General features: G+C 43.6%; 1 protein-coding gene across 1 annotated transcript in view; it reads left to right on the forward strand.

The window, feature by feature from the left end:
• Window positions 1-21,748, forward strand: part of dhtkd1 (dehydrogenase E1 and transketolase domain containing 1) — a 58,148-nt gene that overhangs the window by 31,153 nt on the left and 5,247 nt on the right. The window contains exons 9-15 of the mRNA XM_080207743.1: window positions 3,334-3,418; window positions 4,921-5,060; window positions 6,262-6,412; window positions 9,456-9,562; window positions 10,481-10,645; window positions 16,150-16,232; window positions 19,132-19,301. Of these exons, the coding sequence (XP_080063869.1) occupies window positions 3,334-3,418; window positions 4,921-5,060; window positions 6,262-6,412; window positions 9,456-9,562; window positions 10,481-10,645; window positions 16,150-16,232; window positions 19,132-19,301 (901 nt within the window). The remainder of the gene's footprint in view (window positions 1-3,333; window positions 3,419-4,920; window positions 5,061-6,261; window positions 6,413-9,455; window positions 9,563-10,480; window positions 10,646-16,149; window positions 16,233-19,131; window positions 19,302-21,748) is intronic.

The following is a 21,748-nucleotide window of genomic DNA, read 5'->3' on the forward strand; positions in this document are numbered from 1 at the left end:
AGGCCAACATACCATTTGGCTTCTTTACTGCTTGCTGTACCTGCGTGCTTACTTTCAATGACTGATGCATGAGGACACCAAGGTCTCGCTGAGTATCCACCTCTTTCAGTTTATACCCATTCAAATAATAATCGGTCTTACTATTATTGCTACAAAACTGGATAACCTCACATTTATCCACATTATACTGCATCTACCATGCAGATGGCCACACACAGCCTGTCCAAATCAGGCTGAAGCATCTCTGCATCCCCCTCACAGTTCACCCTCCCGCCCAACTTTGTATCATCTGCAGATTTGGAGATAATACATTCAGTTCCCTCGTCCAAGTCACTAATATATAATGTGAACAGTTGGGGCCCTAGCACAGATCCTTGCAATATGCCACTAGTCACTGGCTGGCAGTCAGAAAAGGACTCATTTATGCCAACTATTTGCTGGAATGACTAGCTAAGGCACCTTGTCAAACACAATATAGTTTTCATTGCTAATTTTTATGAATGCATTTTCATAAAATTCCGTTGTCACAGTCTGTTTACACTGTATTACTGGAACCTCTTTCTTATATTGGATTTGAGCTAATTCTTGGTTCTGGTCTGATGTTAGATTGTGGGATGTACTGTTGGAAAGTTGTCTGATCCTTCTCCCCATTATCCCTGTGCATAATTGGTGTTTAAGAAAATAGCTATAACATTCTGCACCTTACCAATGAGAATCATGCCATTGTGGTAATTGTCTAATCATTAACTTTTTCCCTTTTAGGATGAAAATGTTGCAACAGATTTTCAATTCTGTGTTTTAGATTTCCTAATTTGCAACTTTTGAACTTGTTGCCATAGTAAACAATTCTCTTTTAACATGGCCATGGCAACTTGATCAACCGTAATAAGAGGAATTTATGTAACCTTAAGGTTAACGTGCAGGTTCAGTCAGCAGTTAAGAAGGCAAATGCAATGTTAGCATTCATGTTGAAAGGGCTAGAATACAAGAGCAGGGATGTACTTCTGAGGCTGCCTAAGACTTTGATCTGACCCCATTTAGAGTATTGTAAGCAGTTTTGGGCCCCATTTCTAAGGAGAGGTGTGCTGGCCTTGGAAAAGATCCAGAGGAGATTCACAAGAATGATCCCTGGAATGAAGAGCTTGTCATATGAGGAACAGTTGAGGACTCTGGGTCTGTATTCATTGGAGTTTAGAAGGATGAGGGGGGGATCTTATTGAAACTTACAGGATACTGCAAGGCCTGGATAGAGTGGATGTAGACAGGATGTTTCCACTTGTAGGAAAAACTAGAATCAAAGGCACAGCCTTAGGCTAATGGACAATCCTTTACAACAGAGATGAGGAGGAATTTCTTCAGTCAGAGTGGTGAATTTGTGGAACTCTTTGCCTCAGAAGGCTGTGGAGGCCAGATCATTGAATGTCTTTAAGACAGAGATAGATAGGTTATCGATTAGTAAGGGGATCAGAGGTTATGGGGATGAGAAAAATATCAGCTGCGATTGAATGTTGGAACAGACTCGATGGGCCAAGTGGCCTAATTCTGTTCCATGTCTTATGGTCTTATGGTCTTTCTTCCGTGATTGCTCAAGTTTACTCCTCTAATTGTCACTCTTAGGGGAGCACATGTTCTCCCTGTCATTCCTGGACCAGGACTGCCCACAGTTATCCACCCTGGGCATTGTCCAATGCTTTGTATACTATGTGTACTGTTTTGATTTGTAAGCTCTCCCTTTACTGTTGGAACCTAGTACCTCGTTTGACTACAACTGAGCAGAACTCTGGACAAAGGGAGAACTAAATTTAGATATAATAATTTCCTTCTGTTCTTCCCATAAAATCTTGATCATTCACTTTGTCGATGAAATCCTTACCTGGACCTTTGTCCCTCCTGGCCAATCAGTTAATATTGAATGTTAGTCTATGATAGAGGAATAATACAGCAGCTTGTATTTTATCTGCAGCAAGTTTATTCTGCACCCAACTCAGGAGAAAGACAAACTCCACATAAAATCCCCACTGCAACTGTTCCTGTAATGTTCATTTATACTGTTTTGGAGGTTCAGCCAATAACCATTACTTGTCTTGAATAAAGCAATTAGCTTAACAATGTAATTGTCACAGCGTGCACTTGCTGACACATTGAGATAGCCTTCCGTCCTCCATTCTATTTTAACCTGTGTTCATCCAAAATCCAACTTTTAACTCCCTCCAAATCTCATTCACTCCAATGCTTCCTAACCTTCACTTGTTCTCCATCAGAGCATACTTCCATTTTAAAATCCTTATCCTGATTTTCAAATTGCTCTTTGGCCTTGTCCCTTCCTATCTCTGTAACCTCTTTGAACCCTGCGGTTACTCCAAAGTTCCTGCACTCCTGGAATTCTGGACTCTAGAGATTTCCCAATTTTAATTACTTCAGCGTTGGAGGGCATGCTTTCACCTGACTAGGCCCTTGATCTCTTGAATTCCCTCCTTAAACCCTTGTGGGTGGCATAGTGGTTAGCACTGCTGCCTCACAACTCCTGGGACCTGGGTTTGATTCCTGGCTTGGGTCGCTGTGTGGAGTTTGCACATTCTCCCTGTGTCTGTGGGGGTTTCCTCCGGGTGCCCCGGTTTCCTCCCATAATCCAAAGATGTGCGGATTAGGTGCATTGGCTAAATTGCCTTTCAGTGTACCGGGATGCAGGACTTGTGGAGTAAATATGTGAGGGTACAGGGATAAGGCTTGGGTGGGATTATTGTCAGTGCTGTCACGATGGGCTGAATGGCCTCCTTCTGCATTGTAGGGCTTCTGTGAAGTTCTTTTTTTAAGATGCTCCTTCTAACCCACCTCAATGATTGAACTTTTGATCACCTGGCCAGGTATTTCATTAAAAGAATCGGTATCAAAAATTGTCAATGTTTTTATTGCTGTCATTCTTGTGAAACACCTTGGACTGCATTGCAATGTTAAATGTGCTATGTAAATGAAAGTTGTTGGTGTTGGGAGATGGGGGAACGTGAGTTTAACATCTCACCTGAAAGACTGCACCTCCCAACACTGTTGAATCCCCCTCAGTGTTGCATCAAAGTGGCAACCTAAGTTATTGTGCTGAAGTTTCTTGAGTGGAATTTAAGCCTACATTGATTTGACTCGGAGGAAATGATCTGCAACTGAGCTCAGACCAAATCCGTTTCGAAAAGGAAAGACACCTAATGAAAGTATCAATGTCAGTATTCTCTGCAGAACACATCACAATAGTCATTTAACAAGTGGAGCTGCAGGACCTGAAGGTGGTGGAATAAGCTTTCAATAAACGTAGCCCACTTACGCTTCTTTATATCTGTTTAGGCTAGATTGCAAAAACTGGAAGAGGGCACCAAATTGGACTGGTCTACGGCAGAAGCACTGGCTATTGGAACTTTACTTTGTCAAGGTAATCATTTTGAAAGCGATTAATTGGGACTGAAATGTCCAGTTATAATAAGTACATCAAGGTGAGGAATATATTTTAGCCATTGACTGCATTAGGCTCACTCTGGCTATCAGTTCTGGGCCAATAAGTCCGACAACACAAACTAAAAACAAAATGGTTGCAATTTGAGGGGGTCGTTACAAAATACTATGTGAATAGTGCCTGAACGCTGGTATGCAATCTACTCGCAAACAATGTTTAGTTTTTAGAAATCTCGAATCGAGATAACTCCTTCACAAGGCTAACATTGGATGAGGCACTCAAATTGGCTGCTGTCCTTGAATTACAGAGGGAGGCAGCCAGGGTTCTTTAGCCTGATTGCTGCTCACTAACAATCGCTGGTAAGTATGTGAATGTCAGGTAAAAGCACTACTTAGGGTAACTACAATGTTCTGCTGACATTTTCATAGAACCATATGGTGCACATGGAGGCCTTTTGGCCCATTGAGTTCACACTGACCACGATCCCATCCGAACCCTATTCCCATAACCCTTTGCATTTACCCTAACCAGTCCCCGACACTAAGGGGCAATTTAGCATGGCCAATCAACCTAACTAGCACATCTTCACGTCGTTAGTGTACACTTAAACTGGACCAACTGACGGGCAACACGACAGCTCAGTGACTATCACTGTTTGCTGTGCAGATACATGGATTTGGGCCAGTGTCTGTGGGAGTTTGCGCATTCTCCCTGTGCTTGCGTGGGTTTCCTCTGGGTGCTCCGGTTTCCTCCCACACCCCAAAGATGTGCTCTTAGGCTAATTGGTGTAACAAATTGTCCCTAAATTAGTCTCCCCTCAATCTGGTTTCCAATGTGGAGTGCCTTAAGCGTAGACAAGAGTCATGGGTGGAAGAGGGAACTCACAATGTTAAAATAGCGGCGCAGGCTCGTTGGGCCGAAGGGCCTGTTTCCCGTGCTGTGTTGTTCTTTGTTCTTTATCTTTGGACTGTGGGAGGAAACCGGAACACCCAGTGGAAACCCACGCAGACACGGGGAGAACATGCAAACTCCACACAGACAATGACCCCCCAAGGCTGGAATTGAACCTGGATCCCTGGTACTGTGAGGCAGCAGTGCTAACCACTGTACCACTGTGCCGTCATTATCTGGGTTCACACAGAAGGATAGTATTTTGTTTCAGATACAGTAAAGACCGCAGATATTCTACAAACTGTAATTCAGCAAGACTCAGCTAATTCCACACATTTAAGGAAAATATTGCGATTGATGGAAATTTAAAGTTTGAAAATAAATTGATTTGGCCCCAAGACCTCGAACCATTCGCTTTATTTACCAGTTTATTATTGCAGATTCAATTAAAGCTGTTACTGACAACTAGGCTTGTAATTTTTAAACCGATTTGCTTTTAATTTAACTGTTCCTTTCGTAACAAGCTAAAGCTGTTAAATATTTTTGCCAAACGGTAAATGTGTAAAATGTGAATTTTTTGTTTTGCGAAGATTTTAATGTGCGTATAAGTGGACAGGATGTTGGTCGGGGCACCTTCAGTCAACGACATGCGATGGTCGTCTGCCAGGAAACAAGTGACACTTACATCCCCCTCAACCACATGAACCCAGAACAAAAGGGATTTTTTGAGGTAAAAGATGAGATTTTAAGCTTTTTTGTTGCTGAGCCAGTTAATGTGTTGTTGATGAAGTTTTGTTTCAGAGAGTTGCTGTGAAGAATTCCAGCCATTACTTTGACAGTTGGAGGAAAAACATCTTTATTCCAAACCACACACCATCCGGATTTGGAACAATACATCCTTTCCTTCACTGTTGCAGGACCAAAGACCTGGAATTCCAGCACTTTGGATTCACTGACATTTTGGTGGACTTGTAGCACTTCAAGAAAGTTGCCTACCACCAACTTCTTTAGGGCAATTGGTGAATGGGCAATAAGAGCTAGCCCGGTCAGTGGTGTTCACATCCCGTGACAGATTAAGGGTGGGATTTTCCAGCCCTTCCTGCCGGCAGGATCTTCCAGTCCTGCCAAAAAGTGACCCACCGCCTCCGGTGGTTGCTTCCCTGTAAAACACCAGAGACATCAGTGGGATCGGAAGGTCCTGCCAGTGGCTAATAGCAAGCCACCTCTGCTGCTGAGAAACAGATGGGGGGGGGGGGGGGGGTTAAAAAATCCCACCCTAAGGAAGTGACTTACACATGCAGCAATCCTAAATAGCTAGGAGGGACAGAAAAAGTGACGCGTGCCTGCCTATTCCCTTTCTACCTAATTCTCTGAAATAAATCACACTCTACTAAGATCAGGAATCCGTTGAGGTAAAAACTGTAACTGTTATGCTGTGTTCTGCTGTACTATCTATTGCAGTACCCGTACAGGGCAGCATGGTGGCACAGTGATTAGCACCTCTGCCTCACAGCGCCAGGGTATCAGGTTCAATTCCTGCCTTGGGTCACTGTCTGTCTGTGTGGAGTTTGCACATTATCCCCATGTCTGCGTGGGTTTCCTCCGGGTGCTCCGGTTTCGTCCCACAGTCCAAAGATGTGCGGGTTAGATGGATTGGCCATGCTGAATTGACCCTAGTGACAGGGGGATTAGCAGGGTAAATGCATGGGGTTGTGGGGATAGGGCCTGGGTGGGATTGTGGTCGGTACAGACTCGATGGGCCGAATGGCCTCCTTCTGCACTGTAGGGATTCTACATCCCACAATCGAGCTGAAAATCCTTTTTTAATTATAATAGTGGAGAAAATACATGTTAACTATTTTTCAAATCAAAACTAAAAACCTGTTGTAATATATTACAAAAATTAATGTGCTGTATCTTCTTTGTGTTAGGTCTGCAACAGTCCGTTGTCTGAAGAAGCAGTGCTGGGCTTTGAGTACGGGATGAGTATTGAAAGCCCAAAGTTGCTCCCAATATGGGAAGCCCAGTTTGGGGACTTTTTCAACGGTGCTCAAATTATATTTGACACATTTATCACTGCAGGTGAGCTTTTTAAACAAAGTATCCTGCAGGGCAGATTGGTCAGTTTGCCTGGATATTTCTACATGGAATGCTGTGGATAGGACATTTTCCATTTCAGTCATACCTTTTTCATCAATAGGTGTTGCATCTGCTTGAATGCCCTTTGTTAATCTCTCAGTTCTCATGTTTGATGTAGTACGTGCTAGCTGCCATTTTGAGCACTAATTGACCAAATCAGAACTAGATCACGTGTCAAAGAGTGTAGAAAAGATTTACTAAGATGCTGCCGGGATTTGATGGTTTGAGTTATAAGGACAGGCTGGATAGACTGGGACTTTTTCCCTGGAGTGTAGGAAGCTTCGGGGTTACCTTATAAAAGTCTATAAAATAATGAGGGGCGTAGATCAGCTAGATACTCAACATCTTTTCCCAAGGTAGAGAGTCTAAAACTAGACAGCGTAGGTTTAAAGTGAGGGGGAGAAGTACAAAAAGGTCCATCGGGGTAATTTTTTCACACAAAGAGTGGTGAGTGTCTGGAACAAGCTACCAGAGGTAGTTGTAGAGGTGGGTACAATTATATCTTTTAAAAAGCATTTAGATAGTTACATGGGTACGATGGGTATAGAGGGATATGGGCCAAATGTGGGCAATTGGGAATAGCATAGTGGTTAAAAGAGAGGGTGGCGTGGACAAGTTGGGCCGAAGGACTTGCTTCCATGCTGTAAACCTCTATAAAAAGTCTGACAACACCAGGTTTTAGTCCAACCTATTTATTTGATAATACTCACTAGCTTTCGAGGGGACAGCCTCTTCGTCAGGTGAATGGAGAGTTCTGGCCTCAGACAGAGCATATAAAGCACAGACAGTTTAGAGATTACTGATTAAAATGCGAATCCTTACACCTAACCTGCTGTTCAAGACCTGAAGTGGCTGACCACTTCAGGTCTTGAACAGCAGGTTAGGTGTAAGGATTCGCATTTTAATCAGTAATCTCTAAACTGTCTGTGCTTTATATGCTCTGTCTGAGGCCAGAACTCTCCATTCACCTGACGAAGAGGCTGTCCCCTCGAAAGCTAGTGAGAATATTATCAAATAAATAGGTTGGACTAAAACCTGGTGTTGTCAGACTTTTTACTGTGTTTACGCCAGTCCAACGCCGGCATACCCACATCGTAAACCTCTATGACAGAGACATACTGAAAAATTGGGAGATGAGCAAAAGACAGAGGTGGTGGAGGAGGAAAAAACTTTCAGAAGCAGGAAAAAAGATCAAGAAGAAATTGGAGGCAGATACAGAAATGACTGCGCGAGCGTCCGAGAAGGGACACAGTGGGAAAACAAACAGGAAATCAGAGTCAGAAATAAGCGGACAGTTGTAGAGATCAGCTCAATATTTTAAAACTTTTGTGAGGCAAGTCTTGATCAGCTTGATTTGAATGATGTTTGCATATGTCCAATGGTTTTAGTTTGTTGAAAGATGGGGATACCATTATCATGTAACAATGCAATATTCCGTGAGCTATATTCCACCTTAATCCTCCTTTCTTGTCAGTGACTGCTTTGAAGAAACCTGTTTCCGATGAAAGGGGTACTGTGTTTTAATCCAGCCTCTCCTTTATTCATTCCACAAAGCCAAATTGTTGTAAATAGAATGAATCTGAGAATATTATTCATAGAATCCCTACAATGCAGAAGGAGACCATTCAGCCCATCAAATCTGCACCGACCACAATCCCACCCATGTCCTATGCCCTTGACCCCACATATTTACCCTGCAAATCCCCCTAACACTAGGGTCAATTTAGCATAGCCAGTCAACCTAACCCGCACGTCTACGATCTTTGGATTGTTGGATGAAACTGGAGCACCCAGAGGAAACCCACACAGACCCAGGGAGAACATGCAGATTCCGCACAGTGACCCGAGGCTGGAATTGAACCCAGGTCCCTGGTCTTGTGAGACAGCAGTGCTAACCACTGTGCCATCACGCTGCCCCTTGGAGACTAATAATTCTTGCTTCATTATTTGAAGGGCTGTAGTTCCATCCAGCTCCTGATTTTTGGCCATCCAGTGTGAAAGGGAGTGGACAAGTTGGAAGACCCTCTATGGTTCCTGGGCCTGGTAACGACAGCCATTTACAAGAGACAGGTCACTTTGGCTGCTGTGTCTCTTTCATAATCTTGTCCACCTTGGAGAAGCAATACATAGTGTCTGCCTTTACACAACTGGTGGACATTGGCCTGTGTAGTAAGCACTGAGGAAATTTAAGTTTCATATCTTTTGTATGTTTTTTTTAGTTCCGCCCCTCTTTCCTTTTGAGAAGGTATCCCTTTTTTTGTTAAGAATTCTTTTATTGGTTGGTGGCATTGGGGGTAACTCAGAATCTCCTCGAGACTTAATTATGGGTGGCACAGTGGCACTGCTGCTTCACAGCGCCAGGGACCCAGGTTCAATTCCGGCCTTGGGTCTGTGTGGAGTCTGCATGTTTTCCCCGTGTCTGCGTGGGTTTTCTCCGGGTGTCCTGGTTTCCTCCCACATTCTGAAAACTTGCTGATTAGGTGCATTGACCCAAAGAGGCGCCCGAATGTGGCGACGAGGGGAATTTCACAGTAACTTCATTGCAGTGTTAATGGAAGCGTTACTTGTGACTAGTAAATAAACTTTTTTTTGAGAAAATGTCCCTTTTTTTGTTAAGAATTCTTTTATTGGGTGGTGGCATTGAGGGTAACCCAGAATCTCCTGGAAGGTTCACTTTGAAAGAATTAGAGATTTAATTACCTGTGGAGTTTTGCTTTTAGATTGCTAGTTTATAAATTCCTGGCTGCTCCGTGGGGGTAAAGGGTCGGGTTATCTCGATCCATAGGAAATAACAAACCCTCTGATAAGATGCCAGTTATTGATTGCTAGGTTCCCTTTCTGTTCAATAGTTTAGAGAGTGAATATGTGAAATTTGCTCCATTTATGTCACTTACGAGGGATACATTCTTGGGGCAGCAGTAATTGTTGCAAATCTATTGAAACTGTCCAACTTTAGTGTCCCCACTAAATGCTATATGTCTGGCAGGTGAGGCAAAGTGGTTGCTGCAGAGTGGAATGGTTATTCTCTTACCTCATGGCTATGATGGTGCAGGCCCTGAACACTCCTCCTGTCGTTTAGAGCGTTTCCTGCAGGTAAGCCACATTTTTGCCGCAACGTACTCTAGCTACTCCTTAAATCAGCCATTAAAATAGGACGTTAATCAATCTACAGAGGTTGGTCTGCATGGGGCATGCATTGTTGAACATCCAAGAGGTTAAGGTACGATATTCCTGCTTTGGAAGCGATTTGGAGAAGGCTGACAGCCAGATAGAAAAATGGCTCTGATCATTAATTGATTATTTTATAGAGGGGAATAAAATAGTTGATTCACAATCAGACCCAGAAGCAAATTAGCTCATGGAGCCTGTTCTGCTGTGAGGTTAGATCCACATCTCAACTTCATTTACCAGCCCTTACTCCATATCCCTTTTTACCCTGAACCAAAACCTTTCCTCGTTTGGGTTATCCTGACTTCCATAGACTTTCGGGGAGAAAGAGGTTCAGATTTCCCCAATGGTTTTGTGTGAAATATTGTTCCTCATTTCAATCCTGAAGTATTTGTGCTTCATTTTCTCCTCCCCAGAGGAGAGGGCATCACTCAGGGAAACTCTGAAATGCTATCAACATTGGATTATCACTCAATCTTATATAATCCAGATAACGCAAGCCAAGATTATGCGACTTATAATCATAATTTGACCCTTGAAACACCAATACTATTTTTGTAAATTTGCAGCGCAGCCCCAGATGTATCCTTTCTGTGCCCAAAATTGGAAATATAAATTGGCTGTTCCAGTGCCGACATCTCAAAAGTGGTCCATTTACTATAAAGTACTTTGGGGCATCCTGAAGTCATGAAAGCTGCTCTTACAATCCAAGGTCTTACCTCTTTTTAGTTTAGTAAACAGGCAGAGGTTTTTTTTTTCTCACTTATCGCTTCAAAACAGCAGATGTTGGACAGCTAATGCAATAGACAACTATCTTGTCACTAGCTTCCTTTTCTCCGACAGATGTGTGACAGCAAGGAAGAGGGAGTTGATGGAGATAATGTAAACATGTTCATTGTACATCCAACTACACCAGCACAATACTTTCACCTCCTGCGCCGGCAGATGGTTCGAAATTTCCGTAAACCGCTGATTGTAGCTTCTCCAAAAATGCTGCTGCGTCTCCCAGTGAGTACACTTCCGATCTGACCACAGATGTACTTGGCAATATCAGTTCAGTATGTTTGTGAAGCTCGTTCTGTAAATATTGTCCTTGACCTTATTTGCAATGAACTGTGTTGAATAAATGAGTGGCTGGATACAAACTCTGTAACTGAAATGCTTTATGAATGCGCTGAATGTTATTCTGTCTTTGCATTTTCCCCTTTGGCTCAATTTACCCATGAGGGTAGTTTGGGGCTGAGGCTTTTGTTGGCATCACTGAAATTGCTTGTGGGTTCAAGGGGAGGCGGTGCTGCAGCGGTGTTGTAACTAGACTAGAATCCAGAGAACCAAGGTAATGCTCTGGGTTCCCGGGTTCGAATCCTGCCACAGCAGATGGTGGAATCTGAATTCAATAAAAAATACCTGGAATTAAGAATCTACTAATGACCATTATCGATTGTCAGAAAAATGCATCTGGATCACTAATGTCCTTTAGGGAAGGAAATCTGCCGTCCTTACCTGATCTGGCCTACACGTGACTCCAGAGCCACAGCATTTCTCAATGGCTGTCTGAAGTGGAGGGCAATTAGGGATGGGCAATAAATGCTGGGTCCAGCCAGCGAAGCCCACATCCCATAAAATGAATTTTAAAAAAGCTAAATGCAGGATTTTGAGCAGGGTATCCGGGCTTACACTTCAGTGCAGTGCTGAACGAGTATTGCAATGACAGAGGTGAATTTTTTTGAATCACGTGTTAACAATTTTGTTTTCTTGTTTCACTCTCTTAGACTATTTCATGAGGCGGTTATTCTAATATTCGGGACAATATGCATCCTCCAACAAGCACTGAACATTTGTCTAATTTGCTGTTTGTGAGATCTTGCTGTCCACAAAATGACGACTATGCAAGCTTAGAAAGCAAATGATTACTCTTGAAAAAATATTAGTCGCTGGCGGTGAAACAGTTCATCACATTGTAAGAGCATAAGAACATAAGAACATAAGAAATAGGAGCAGGAGTAGGCCATCTAGCCCTTCGAGCCTGCCCCGCCATTCAATAAGATCATGGCTGATCTGTTGTGGCTCAGTTCCACATTCCCGCCCTCTCCCCATAACCCTTAATCCCCTCTCTTATCAAAAACCCATCAACCCGCGTCTTAAAAATATTTAGCGAGGCAGCCTCCACCACTTCAACGGGCAGAGAATTCCAGAGATTCACCACCCTTTGAGTGAAGAAGTTCCTCCTCAACTCCGTTCTAAACCGCCCCCCCCTTTATCTTGAGGCTGTGCCCCCTAGTCCTACTATCCTTTCTGAGCGGGAAGAGCCTCTCCACCTCTATCCTATCCATCCCATTCATCATCTTATATGTCTCAATGAGATCTCCCCTCATTCTTCTAAACTCTAACGAGTACAAGCCTAGTTTATTCAGCCTCTCCTCATAGCTCAACCCCCTCAACTCCGATATCAGCTTAGTAAACCTCCTCTGCACTCCCTCCAAGGCCAAAATATCCTTGCGCAAGTGCGGCGACCAAAACTGCACACAGTACTCCAGCTGCGGCCTCACCAATGCCCTATACAGCTGCAGCAAGACCTCCCTACTTTTATATTCAATCCCCCTTGCTATGAAGGCCAGCATCCCATTCGCCTTCCTGACCACATGCTGCACCTGCAAGCTGGGTTTTTGCGACTCATGCACAAGGACCCTGAGGTCCCTCTGCACCGTCGCATGCTGCAGTTTTTCGCCACGTAAGTAATAGTCCTTCCTACCATTCTTCCTACCAAAGTGGACCACCTCGCACTTGCCAACATTAAATTCCATTTGCCAGTTCCTGGCCCATTCGCCCAGCCTATCTAGATCCTTCTGCAAACTCTCCACACCCTCTGCGCAATTTGCCGTTCCCCCAATCTTAGTGTCATCAGCAAATTTCAACACCATACACTTGGTTCCCTCCTCCAGATCATCTATGTAAATGGTAAAAAGCTGAGGCCCCAGCACCGACCCCTGGGGCACTCCACTAGTCACCATCCGCCAATCCAAATAGCACCCATTGACCCCCACTCTCTGCCTCCTATTTGACAACCAATCCTCTATCCACGCTAACACCCTACCCCCAACTCCATGCCCCCTTACCTTCTGCAATAACCTCTTGTGAGGTACCTTGTCAAATGCCTTCTGAAAATCAAGAAAGACCACATCCACCGGCTCTCCTCTATCCACCGCCCTAGACACATCCTCATAGAACTCCAATAAATTTGTCAGACACGACTTCCCCTTAACGAAACCGTGCTGCATCTGCTCTATCAAGCAATTCCCCTCAAGATGCCTCGCTATTTCCTCCTTGATGACGGATTCTAACATTTTACCTACAACAGACGTTAAACTAACTGGCCTATAATTCCCTGCCTTTTGCCTGCCACCCTTCTTAAACAACAGCGTAACATTAGCCGTTTTCCAATCTTCTGGCACTTCCCCGGAATCCAGCGACGTTTGGAAAATAATCACCAAGGCATCCACTATCACCTCCGCCATTTCTTTCAGAACCCTCGGATGCATTCCATCCGGTCCTGGGGACTTGTCCACAATCAGCCCCTCCAGTCTGTCGAGCACCGCCTCCCTAGTAACAATAATGTCATTCAGGCCCTCCACTCCTATCACCTTTCTATCGCTAACACCCGGCAAATTATTCACGTCCTCCTCTGTGAAGACAGAAACAAAAAAGTAAGGCCAGAGGGGTGGTTCTCCCAGCCCACCGCGGTGCTTTTGTAACACAGTGGGCTGAGAGGCTCGAGCGGAGGCCGTTTCATGGGCTCCCTGCTGGGCGCCACAACCTCCGGGTGTCCCTGGCAGCTGGATTTCCGGCATTTTCAGCTCCGCGCCAGAAACTGGCCTGTCGGTCGTGGGGGAGAAGGGGTGGCGGGGGTGGGTGGTGGTGTCGAGGCTCGCCCAGACATGTTCGGGGGGGCAAGAAATTGAGTCATGGTGGGGGTATGTTGGAGGGCCAGCGATGTGGGGGTTGTGGGCAATGGTGAGGCCAGCAGTGCAGGGCTATTGCGCGTGCACTGATCTCAGCGCTGACAGATTGGGAAAATATCCAATTATGAATATAATTACAATTATAATAATGCAATTATGAAAGTGCTTCGCAGCTAGTGATAAGGTCGCTTTACTACATACAAATAAATTCATATTTGGTACCATGCCTTATATGAAGCAATGAAAATATGTCAAAGAACAAAGAAAATTACAGCACAGGAACAGGCCCTTCGGCCCTCCAAGCCTGCACCGACCATGCTGCCCAACTGAACTAAAACCCTCTACTCTTCAGGGGACCATATCCCTCCATTCCCATCCTGTTCATGTATTTGTCAAGGCACTCCTTAAAATTCACAATTGTATCTGCTTCCACTATTTCCCCCAGCGGCAAGTTCCAGGCATCCACCACCCTCTGTGTAAAAACCTGCCTCATACATCTCTTTTAAACCTTGCCCCTCGCACCTTAAACCTGTGCCCCCTAGGAGTTGACTCTTCCACCCTGGAAAAAAGCTTCTGACTGTCCACTATGTCCATGCCTCTCATAATCTTGGCGACTTCTATCAGGTCGCCCCTCAACCTCCATCGTTCCAGTGAGAACAAACCAAGTTTCCTCAACCTTTCCTCATAGCTAATGTCCTCCATGCCAGGCAACATCCTGGTAAAGCTTTTCTGTACCTTCTCCAGAGCCTCCACATCCTTTTGGTAGTGTGGCAACCAGAATGCTAAATTCCAAGTGCGGCCTAACTTTGTTTAAAAAGGGCTGCAGGGAAAAGCCTGGGAACTACAGGCCAATGAGCCTCACATCTGTGGTGGATAAGTTGTTGAAAAGTATTTTGAGAGACAGGATCTAACGGCATTTAGAGACACAAGTACTGATCAGGGACAGTCAGCATGGCTTTGTGAGTGGAAAATCATGTCTCACAAATTTGATTGAGTTTTTTGAAGGGGTAACCAAGAAGGTAGATGAGGGCAGTGCAGTTGATGTTGTTTACATGGACTTTAGCAAGGCCCTTGACAAGGTACCACATGGTAGGTTGTTGCATAAGATTAAATCTCACGGGATCCAGGGAGAGGTGTCTAAATGGATACAAAATTGGCTTCTTGCCAGAAGCCAGTGGGTGGTTGTAGAGGGTTGTTTTTCAAACTGGAGGCCCTGGGGATCAGTGCTGTTATTTGTCATTTATATTAATGATTTGGCTGAGCATATAGGAGGCATGGTTAGTGAGTTTGCAGATGACTCCAAGATTGGTGGTGTAGTGGACAGTGAAGAAGGTTATCTCCTATTGCAACAGGATCTTGATCAATTGGGCCAGTGGGCTGACAATGGCAGATGGAGTTTAATTTAAGTAAATGCAAGGTGATGCATTTTGATAGATTGAACCAGGGCAGGACTTACTCAGTTAATGGAAGAGTGTTGGGGAGAGTTACAGAACAAAGATCGAGGAGTGCATGTTCATAGCTCCTTGAAAATGGAGTCACAGGTGAACAGAATGGTGAAGAAGGCATTCGGCATGCTTGGTTTCATTGGTTAGAACATTGGATACAGGAGTTAGGACGTCTTGTTGAAGTTGTATAAGACACACTTGGAATACTGTGTGCAGTTCTGGTCACCCTATTATAGAAAGGATATTATTAAACTAGAAAGAGTGCAGAAAAGATTTACTTGGGTGCTACTGGGACTTGATGGTTTGAGTTATAAGGAGAGGCTGGATAGACTGGGGCATTTTTGTCTGGAGCGTAGGAGGTTGAGGTGTGATCTTATAGAGGTCTATAAAATAATGAGGGGCATAGATCAGCTAATCAATATCTTTTCCCAAAGGGGGAAAAGGGGAATCTAAAACTAGAGGGTGTAGGTTTAAGGTGAGAGGGGAGAGATACAAAAGTGTCCAGAGGGGCAATTTGTTCACACAGAGGGTGGTTAATGTCTGGAACAAGTTGGCAGAGGTAGTAGTAGATGCAGGTACAATTTTGTCTTTTAAAAAGCTTTTAGACAGTTACGTGGGTATAGAGGGATATAGGCCAAATGTGGCAATTGGGATTAGCTTAGGGGTTTATAAAAAAGGTGGCATGAACCAAGTTGGGCTGAAGGGCCTGTTTCCATGCTGTAAACCTCTACGACTCTATAACTGAGGTTCTATAAGCCGTAGTATGACTTGACAATTTTTAAATTCAGTGCCCCGACTGATGAAGGCAAGCGTGCCGTATGCCTTCTTAACTACCTTCTCCACTTGCATTGCCACTTTCAGTGACCTGTGTACCTGTACTCCCAGATCCCTCTGCCTATTAATACTCTTAAAGGTTCTGTCATTTACTGCATATTTCCTATCTGTATTAGACTTTCCAAAATGCATTACCTCACATTTGTCAATACTTAATTGTCAAGAAATAATGATAATTTTAATAGTTCTTTCTTGTGGTTTAACTATCCCCTTCTTGTTTATTATGAATGTAAGATGGAATTATTTCCTGAGATGATATTCTTTCCTTCTGAAGGCTGCAGTCTCTGGTTTGGATGAGATGGCACCAGGAACCACTTTTAAACCCGTCCTCGGGGACTTGTCGGTGGATCCTAAAACGTAATTATGTTTCTCTTTCCGAGATAGTCGCACTGATTTTTTACTTTTTTTGATGGAAAGCAAATAGTGAACGAAATAATTATGAAGACAATATCCGGAATGTTCCCACTTTTTAATCACTCGTTTGTCATTCATATTTAATAACATGCATAGCTAAAGATATTACATAGATATTTGAATGCAAACAAGTATAAATTTGTGTTCTTGTGTCCATCTATATATAAAGGCAGAGCATTGTTATGTGTTGCAATGCTTGTATCACTTTTAAGAAGGTGTGTGTTTGTGTGAGTTGCTCCATAATAAATGGGGATCACGTCACTATCCTATTTTTTCTGTCTCTGTTCTTTAAAATCATTTGAAATCAAGTCTTATCGCCACTGTCTCCCACTAACTTTATTTCCCAGGGTTTCAACAACCCCACTCCAACCTTTCTGCAATCTACATAATTTTAAAACTCCTGTCTCCTTTTTCCAGCTGTGATAGTTGTCCAGCATGTGAGCTTTGACCCTTCACAATGTGTGAATGACAAAAATCCCTCCTATTTGGTGTCATGCGGGTGACATGGTGGACCCACAATGCCGGGATCAAATGAGGGCACTGAGCCCGCACTTGCTGGATAGGTGCCCAGTGGGTCAGTCATCCCCAATGTGCTTCCAAACTGACCACCTTTATGCTCCTGTTAAGGGCAACTGGTGAGTTCTCAATGCTGCACGTTTCAGCAGCTCCAACACAAGAGGTGGGCACTGTTGGGCAGGGCAGGAGCCTTCCACCTCCTCCAGCTTATTTGCCACCACAGACACATCGCTGCCACCTCAGCCTTGAATCTTGCCCTTACTCGGCATCTCTTTCATTGGCAGAGATTTCAGCCATCAGAGGTCCACACAGACTCACTCTTTCAATCTTTCATCCTCTCATATTGCCTTTACTCATCTAACCTTTTTTTTTTAACTGCTCGAATTTCATTTCAGGGTGCCCTCATAGAACCTGGGATCCAGGTTCAACCCCTGGCTTGGGTCACTGTCTGTGCAGTGTTTGCACATTCTCCTCGTGTCTGCATGAGTTTCCTCCGGGTGCTCCGGTTTCCTCCCCCAGTCTGAAAGATGCGCTGGTGCCAGAGTGTGTGGAACTCCATTGCAGTGTTAATGTAAGCCTACTTGTGACACAAAATGAACTTAAATAAATGATGAAATCACAGTCTAGGGGCATAAATAGGGATCCCTGTCCACTGTCCTATAGTCAATTTGTGATGCGAGAGACCCCTGCTCCTTAGCTACCTTGTTAAAATGTAACCAGCCTGCAGCATCCATACAGATAGAAACCTCTCCCTTTGTGGAATGCTTTTTTTTGAAGCATTTAGATGCTTCAAATTGTTTTCAGATTGTTCAGGTGGGCATGAGAAACTCCACTGCACCGTTCAACGAGTGGAAAATCGGTGTGGGTTGACCAATATTCTTGCTTCCACCAACAATGTGAAAAAAAACCTCATTCCATTACTGCCTTTGGGATTTTGCCAAGCATGAACACTGTTGGAGAAAATTCACTGTCTGTGAAGTAATTCCTGATGCAGTAAGGATCTCTGTTAAGCCAGGGTATTTCATTCATTTTAAAAGGTAAAGTTTATTTATTAGTGTCACAAATAGGCTGACATTAACACTGGAATGAAGTTACTGTGAAAATCCCCTCGTCACCACACTCTGGCGCCTGTTCGGGTTACACTGAGGGAGAATTTAGCACGGCCAATGCACCCAAACAAGTACGTCTTTCAGACTGTGGGAGGAAATCGGAGCACCCGGAGGAAACCCACGCAAACATGGGGAGAACGTGCAGACTGTCCCCACAGACAGCGATCCAAGCCAGGAATCGAACCTGGATCCCTGGCACTGTGAGGCAGCAGTGCTAATCATTGTGCCATCATGCTGCCCATATCTGGGACAATGTGATACTTTGAGTGAATGCATTATTGAGCTGGGCATCCTGGACTTTATTAGGAAAAATATTAAAATATTGTCCTTTGGTTTAAAGGGAGAAAAAAAGTGAAACAATCAGTTCTTGCAAATCAGTATTTAGCAGCTGGTGTGTTCTGCATACAGGATATTTGCTTCAAATATGTTGCATTGTGAGGGGTGTGGCAACCTATTTCACTTCCTTTCTCCAACATACAGTATCTTTGCAGCACTGGTGTCTAGATTTGTCCAGCAAATTCCTGGGAGTATCTGAAGATAGTGAAACCAAGACTACCTTGTATTTCACGTAATTAACTCAGAGCTGAGTCATCCACACATTACCCTAGAGAGGGATAAGGGGTTGGAAATTTACATTATTTGGACAACTGTGTGGTTAACTGAATAACTATGGGAATAAATTATCAGAGAAATACACTCTTCACTGCCCTAAAGCAAATGCAATCCTTGTATATTCGGTTTGTTGAATAGGAATTTCTATTATGCAAATTTTTACAAATCCCAGACATCCCTTCAGCAGTGGTAGGGGTGAATTTAATGAACACAGTGCTATAATCATGGAATCCCTGCAGTACAGAAGGAGGCCACTCAGCCCATCAAATCTGCACTGACCAAAACCTCAGCCAGGCCCTATCCCTGTAACCCCACACATTTACCCTGACACTTAAGGAGCAATTTGCCATGGCCAATCCACCTAACCTGCACGTCTTTGGATCTTGGTGCATCTCTCTGTAATTTTACTGCTAGAGTAACGTTTGTCTGAACTGATGTGATCCTGGACTTACTGAAGACCAGCAATTCTAGTGTTTGTCGAAAACCATTTTAAAAGCAATCATTTGTTTTACAGACAATTGTCTCTATTTTTGTGATGCAATAGCACTACATTCCTACAACGGTCACTTAATTATGTTTTTTTTGTCAATTCTTATTTATTTCAGTGTGACTCGAGTGGTGATGTGTTCTGGAAAGCACTATTACACTCTGGTCAAACACAGAGAATCTCTCGGTGATGCCGGACAGAAAATAGCACTCATCAGGGTGGAGGAACTCTGTCCTTTCCCACTGGAAGCTCTTCAACAACAGATGGATAAATATAAAAATGCAAAAGGTCAGGCATGCTTAACAAATACCGCACTAGCCTCCAATATGTATTACCAATCAGACACCGTCTGGATAAAATATTCAATGTGCAAGAAATGTTAAAAGGGCTCATCTTAAGGTTTTGTTGCTCGGAGCATTTGAAACAAAATGGATGAATTAGTTGCCCAGATAGATGTAAAGGGGTATGATATAGTTCGCATTACCGAAACGTGGCTCCAATGTGACCAAGGGTGGGAACCAACATTCAGTATTTAGAAAGGATAGACAAAGGAAAAGGTGACAGAGTTGTATCGTTGATTAAAGAAGATTTTGATACAATGTAAGAATATAAGAAATAGGAGCAGGAGTAGGCCATCTAGCCCTTCGAGCCTGCCCCGCCACTCAACAAGACCATGGATGATCTGAAGTGGATCAGTTCCACTTTCCCGCTTTCTCCCCATAACCCTTAATTCCCTCATCTATCAGAAATCTATCTACCCGTGACTTAAATGTATTCAACGAGGTATTCACCACTTCAATGGGCAGAGAATTCCAGAGATTCACCACCCTTTGAGTGAAGAAGTCCCTCCTCAACTCTGTTCTAAACTGCCCCCCCCCGACTTATTTTGAGGCTGTGCCCTCTAGTTCTGGTTTCCTTTCTAAGTGGCAAGAATCTCTCTACCTCTACCCTGTCTAGCCTCTTCATTATCTTGTAAGTCTCTATAAGATCCCCCCCTCAGCCTTCTAAACTCTGACGAGTACAGGCCTAGCCTATTTAATCTCTCCTCATAAGCTAACCCCCTCATCTCCGGTATCAGCCTGGTGAACCTTCTCTGTACTCCCTCCAAGGCCAATATATCCTTTCGCAAATAAGGGGACCAAAACTGCACACAGTACTCCAATTGCGGCCTCACCAGTGCCTTGTACAGTTGCAGCAAGACCTCCCTGCTTTTATATTCTATTCCCCTCGCGATAAAGGCCAACATTCCATTTGCCTTCTTTATCACCTGCTGCACCTGCGGACTGAGTTTTTGCGATTCATGCACAAGGACTCCCAGGTCCCTCTGCACAGTAGCACGCTGCAACTTTTCACCATTTAAATAATATTCCTTCCTACTATTATTTCTTCCAAAGTGGATATAGAGGAACAATATTAGCATAGATGACATGGAACCTGTCTGGGTTGTGTTAAGAAACAAGAAGGGGCAAAAAACATTGGTGGGGGTGGTATACAGACCACCAAACCATAGTGGTAATGTTGGGAAAAGCGTATATAGGAAATCAGAGATGCGTGTGTTCAAGGAACATCAATGATTATGAGTGACTTGAATCTGCATATAGATTGGGAGAGTTAAATTAGGCACAGTCCAATAGAGGGGAAATTTCTGGAGTTTATACAGGATGGTTTTCTGGACCAATACTTTGAGGAACGAAAAAGGAAATAGGGTGTTGTGCAATAAGAAAGGATTAGTTGTCAATCTAATTGCAAGAGAGCCCTTGGGGATGAGTGACCATAATATGGTAGAATTCTCTGTCAAGATACATAGTGATGTAGTTGATTCTGAGACCAGGGTCCGGAATCTCGATTAACAAAACTATGATGGTATGAGACATGAATTGGCCAAGGTAGTCTGGGAAACATTACTGAAAGGAAAGACAGTGGACAGGCAATGGCAGACATTTAAAGTACGAATAGGTGAACTCCAGAAGTTGCTTATTCCTGTCTGGCATAAGAATGGTAAGAAAATTATGGCCAAACTTTGGCTTACAAGGGAAATTAGAGATAGTATCAGATTCAAGGAAGGAGCATACAAATTGGCAAGAAAAGACAATAGCCTGAGAATTGGGAGCCATTTAAAATTCAGCAAAGGAGGACTAAGGGATTGATTAAGAAGGGAAAAATAGAGTGTGAAATTAAGCTAGCGGGGAACGTAAAAACAGTCAAAGTTTCTACAGATACGTAAACAGAAAAAAGATTGACAAAACTGAATGTGGGTCCCTTACAGTCAGAAACGGGAGAATTCATAACAAGGAATTAAATTTGTATTTTACTTCAGTCTTCACATAGGAAGACATGAATAATGTACCAGAAGTGCTGAGAGAAACATGTTTTAGTGAGGAGCAGAAGGAAATCAGCATTAGTAGAGAAATGTTTTGGGGAAATTTATGGGATTGAAGATGGATAAATGTCCAGGTCCTGATAATCTTCATCCCAGAGTACATAAGGAAGTGGCCCTGGAAATAGTAGGTCCATTGGTGGTTATTTTCCAAAATTCTTTGGACTCTGGAATAATTCCTACAGATTGGAGGGTAGCTAATATAAGCCTGCGATTCAAAAAGGAGGTCGAGAGAAAACAAGGAACTATAGACCAGTGAGCCTGACATCGGTACTGGGGAAGTTTCTAGAGTCCATTATCGAGGATTTCATAACTCGGCATTTGGAAAGCAGTGGCATAATCAGACAAAGTCAGCATG

The sequence above is a fragment of the Carcharhinus amblyrhynchos genome, chromosome 19, assembly GCF_965287045.1.
Source record: "Carcharhinus amblyrhynchos chromosome 19, sCarAmb.v2.hapA, whole genome shotgun sequence".
Lineage (NCBI taxonomy): Eukaryota > Metazoa > Chordata > Chondrichthyes > Carcharhiniformes > Carcharhinidae > Carcharhinus > Carcharhinus amblyrhynchos.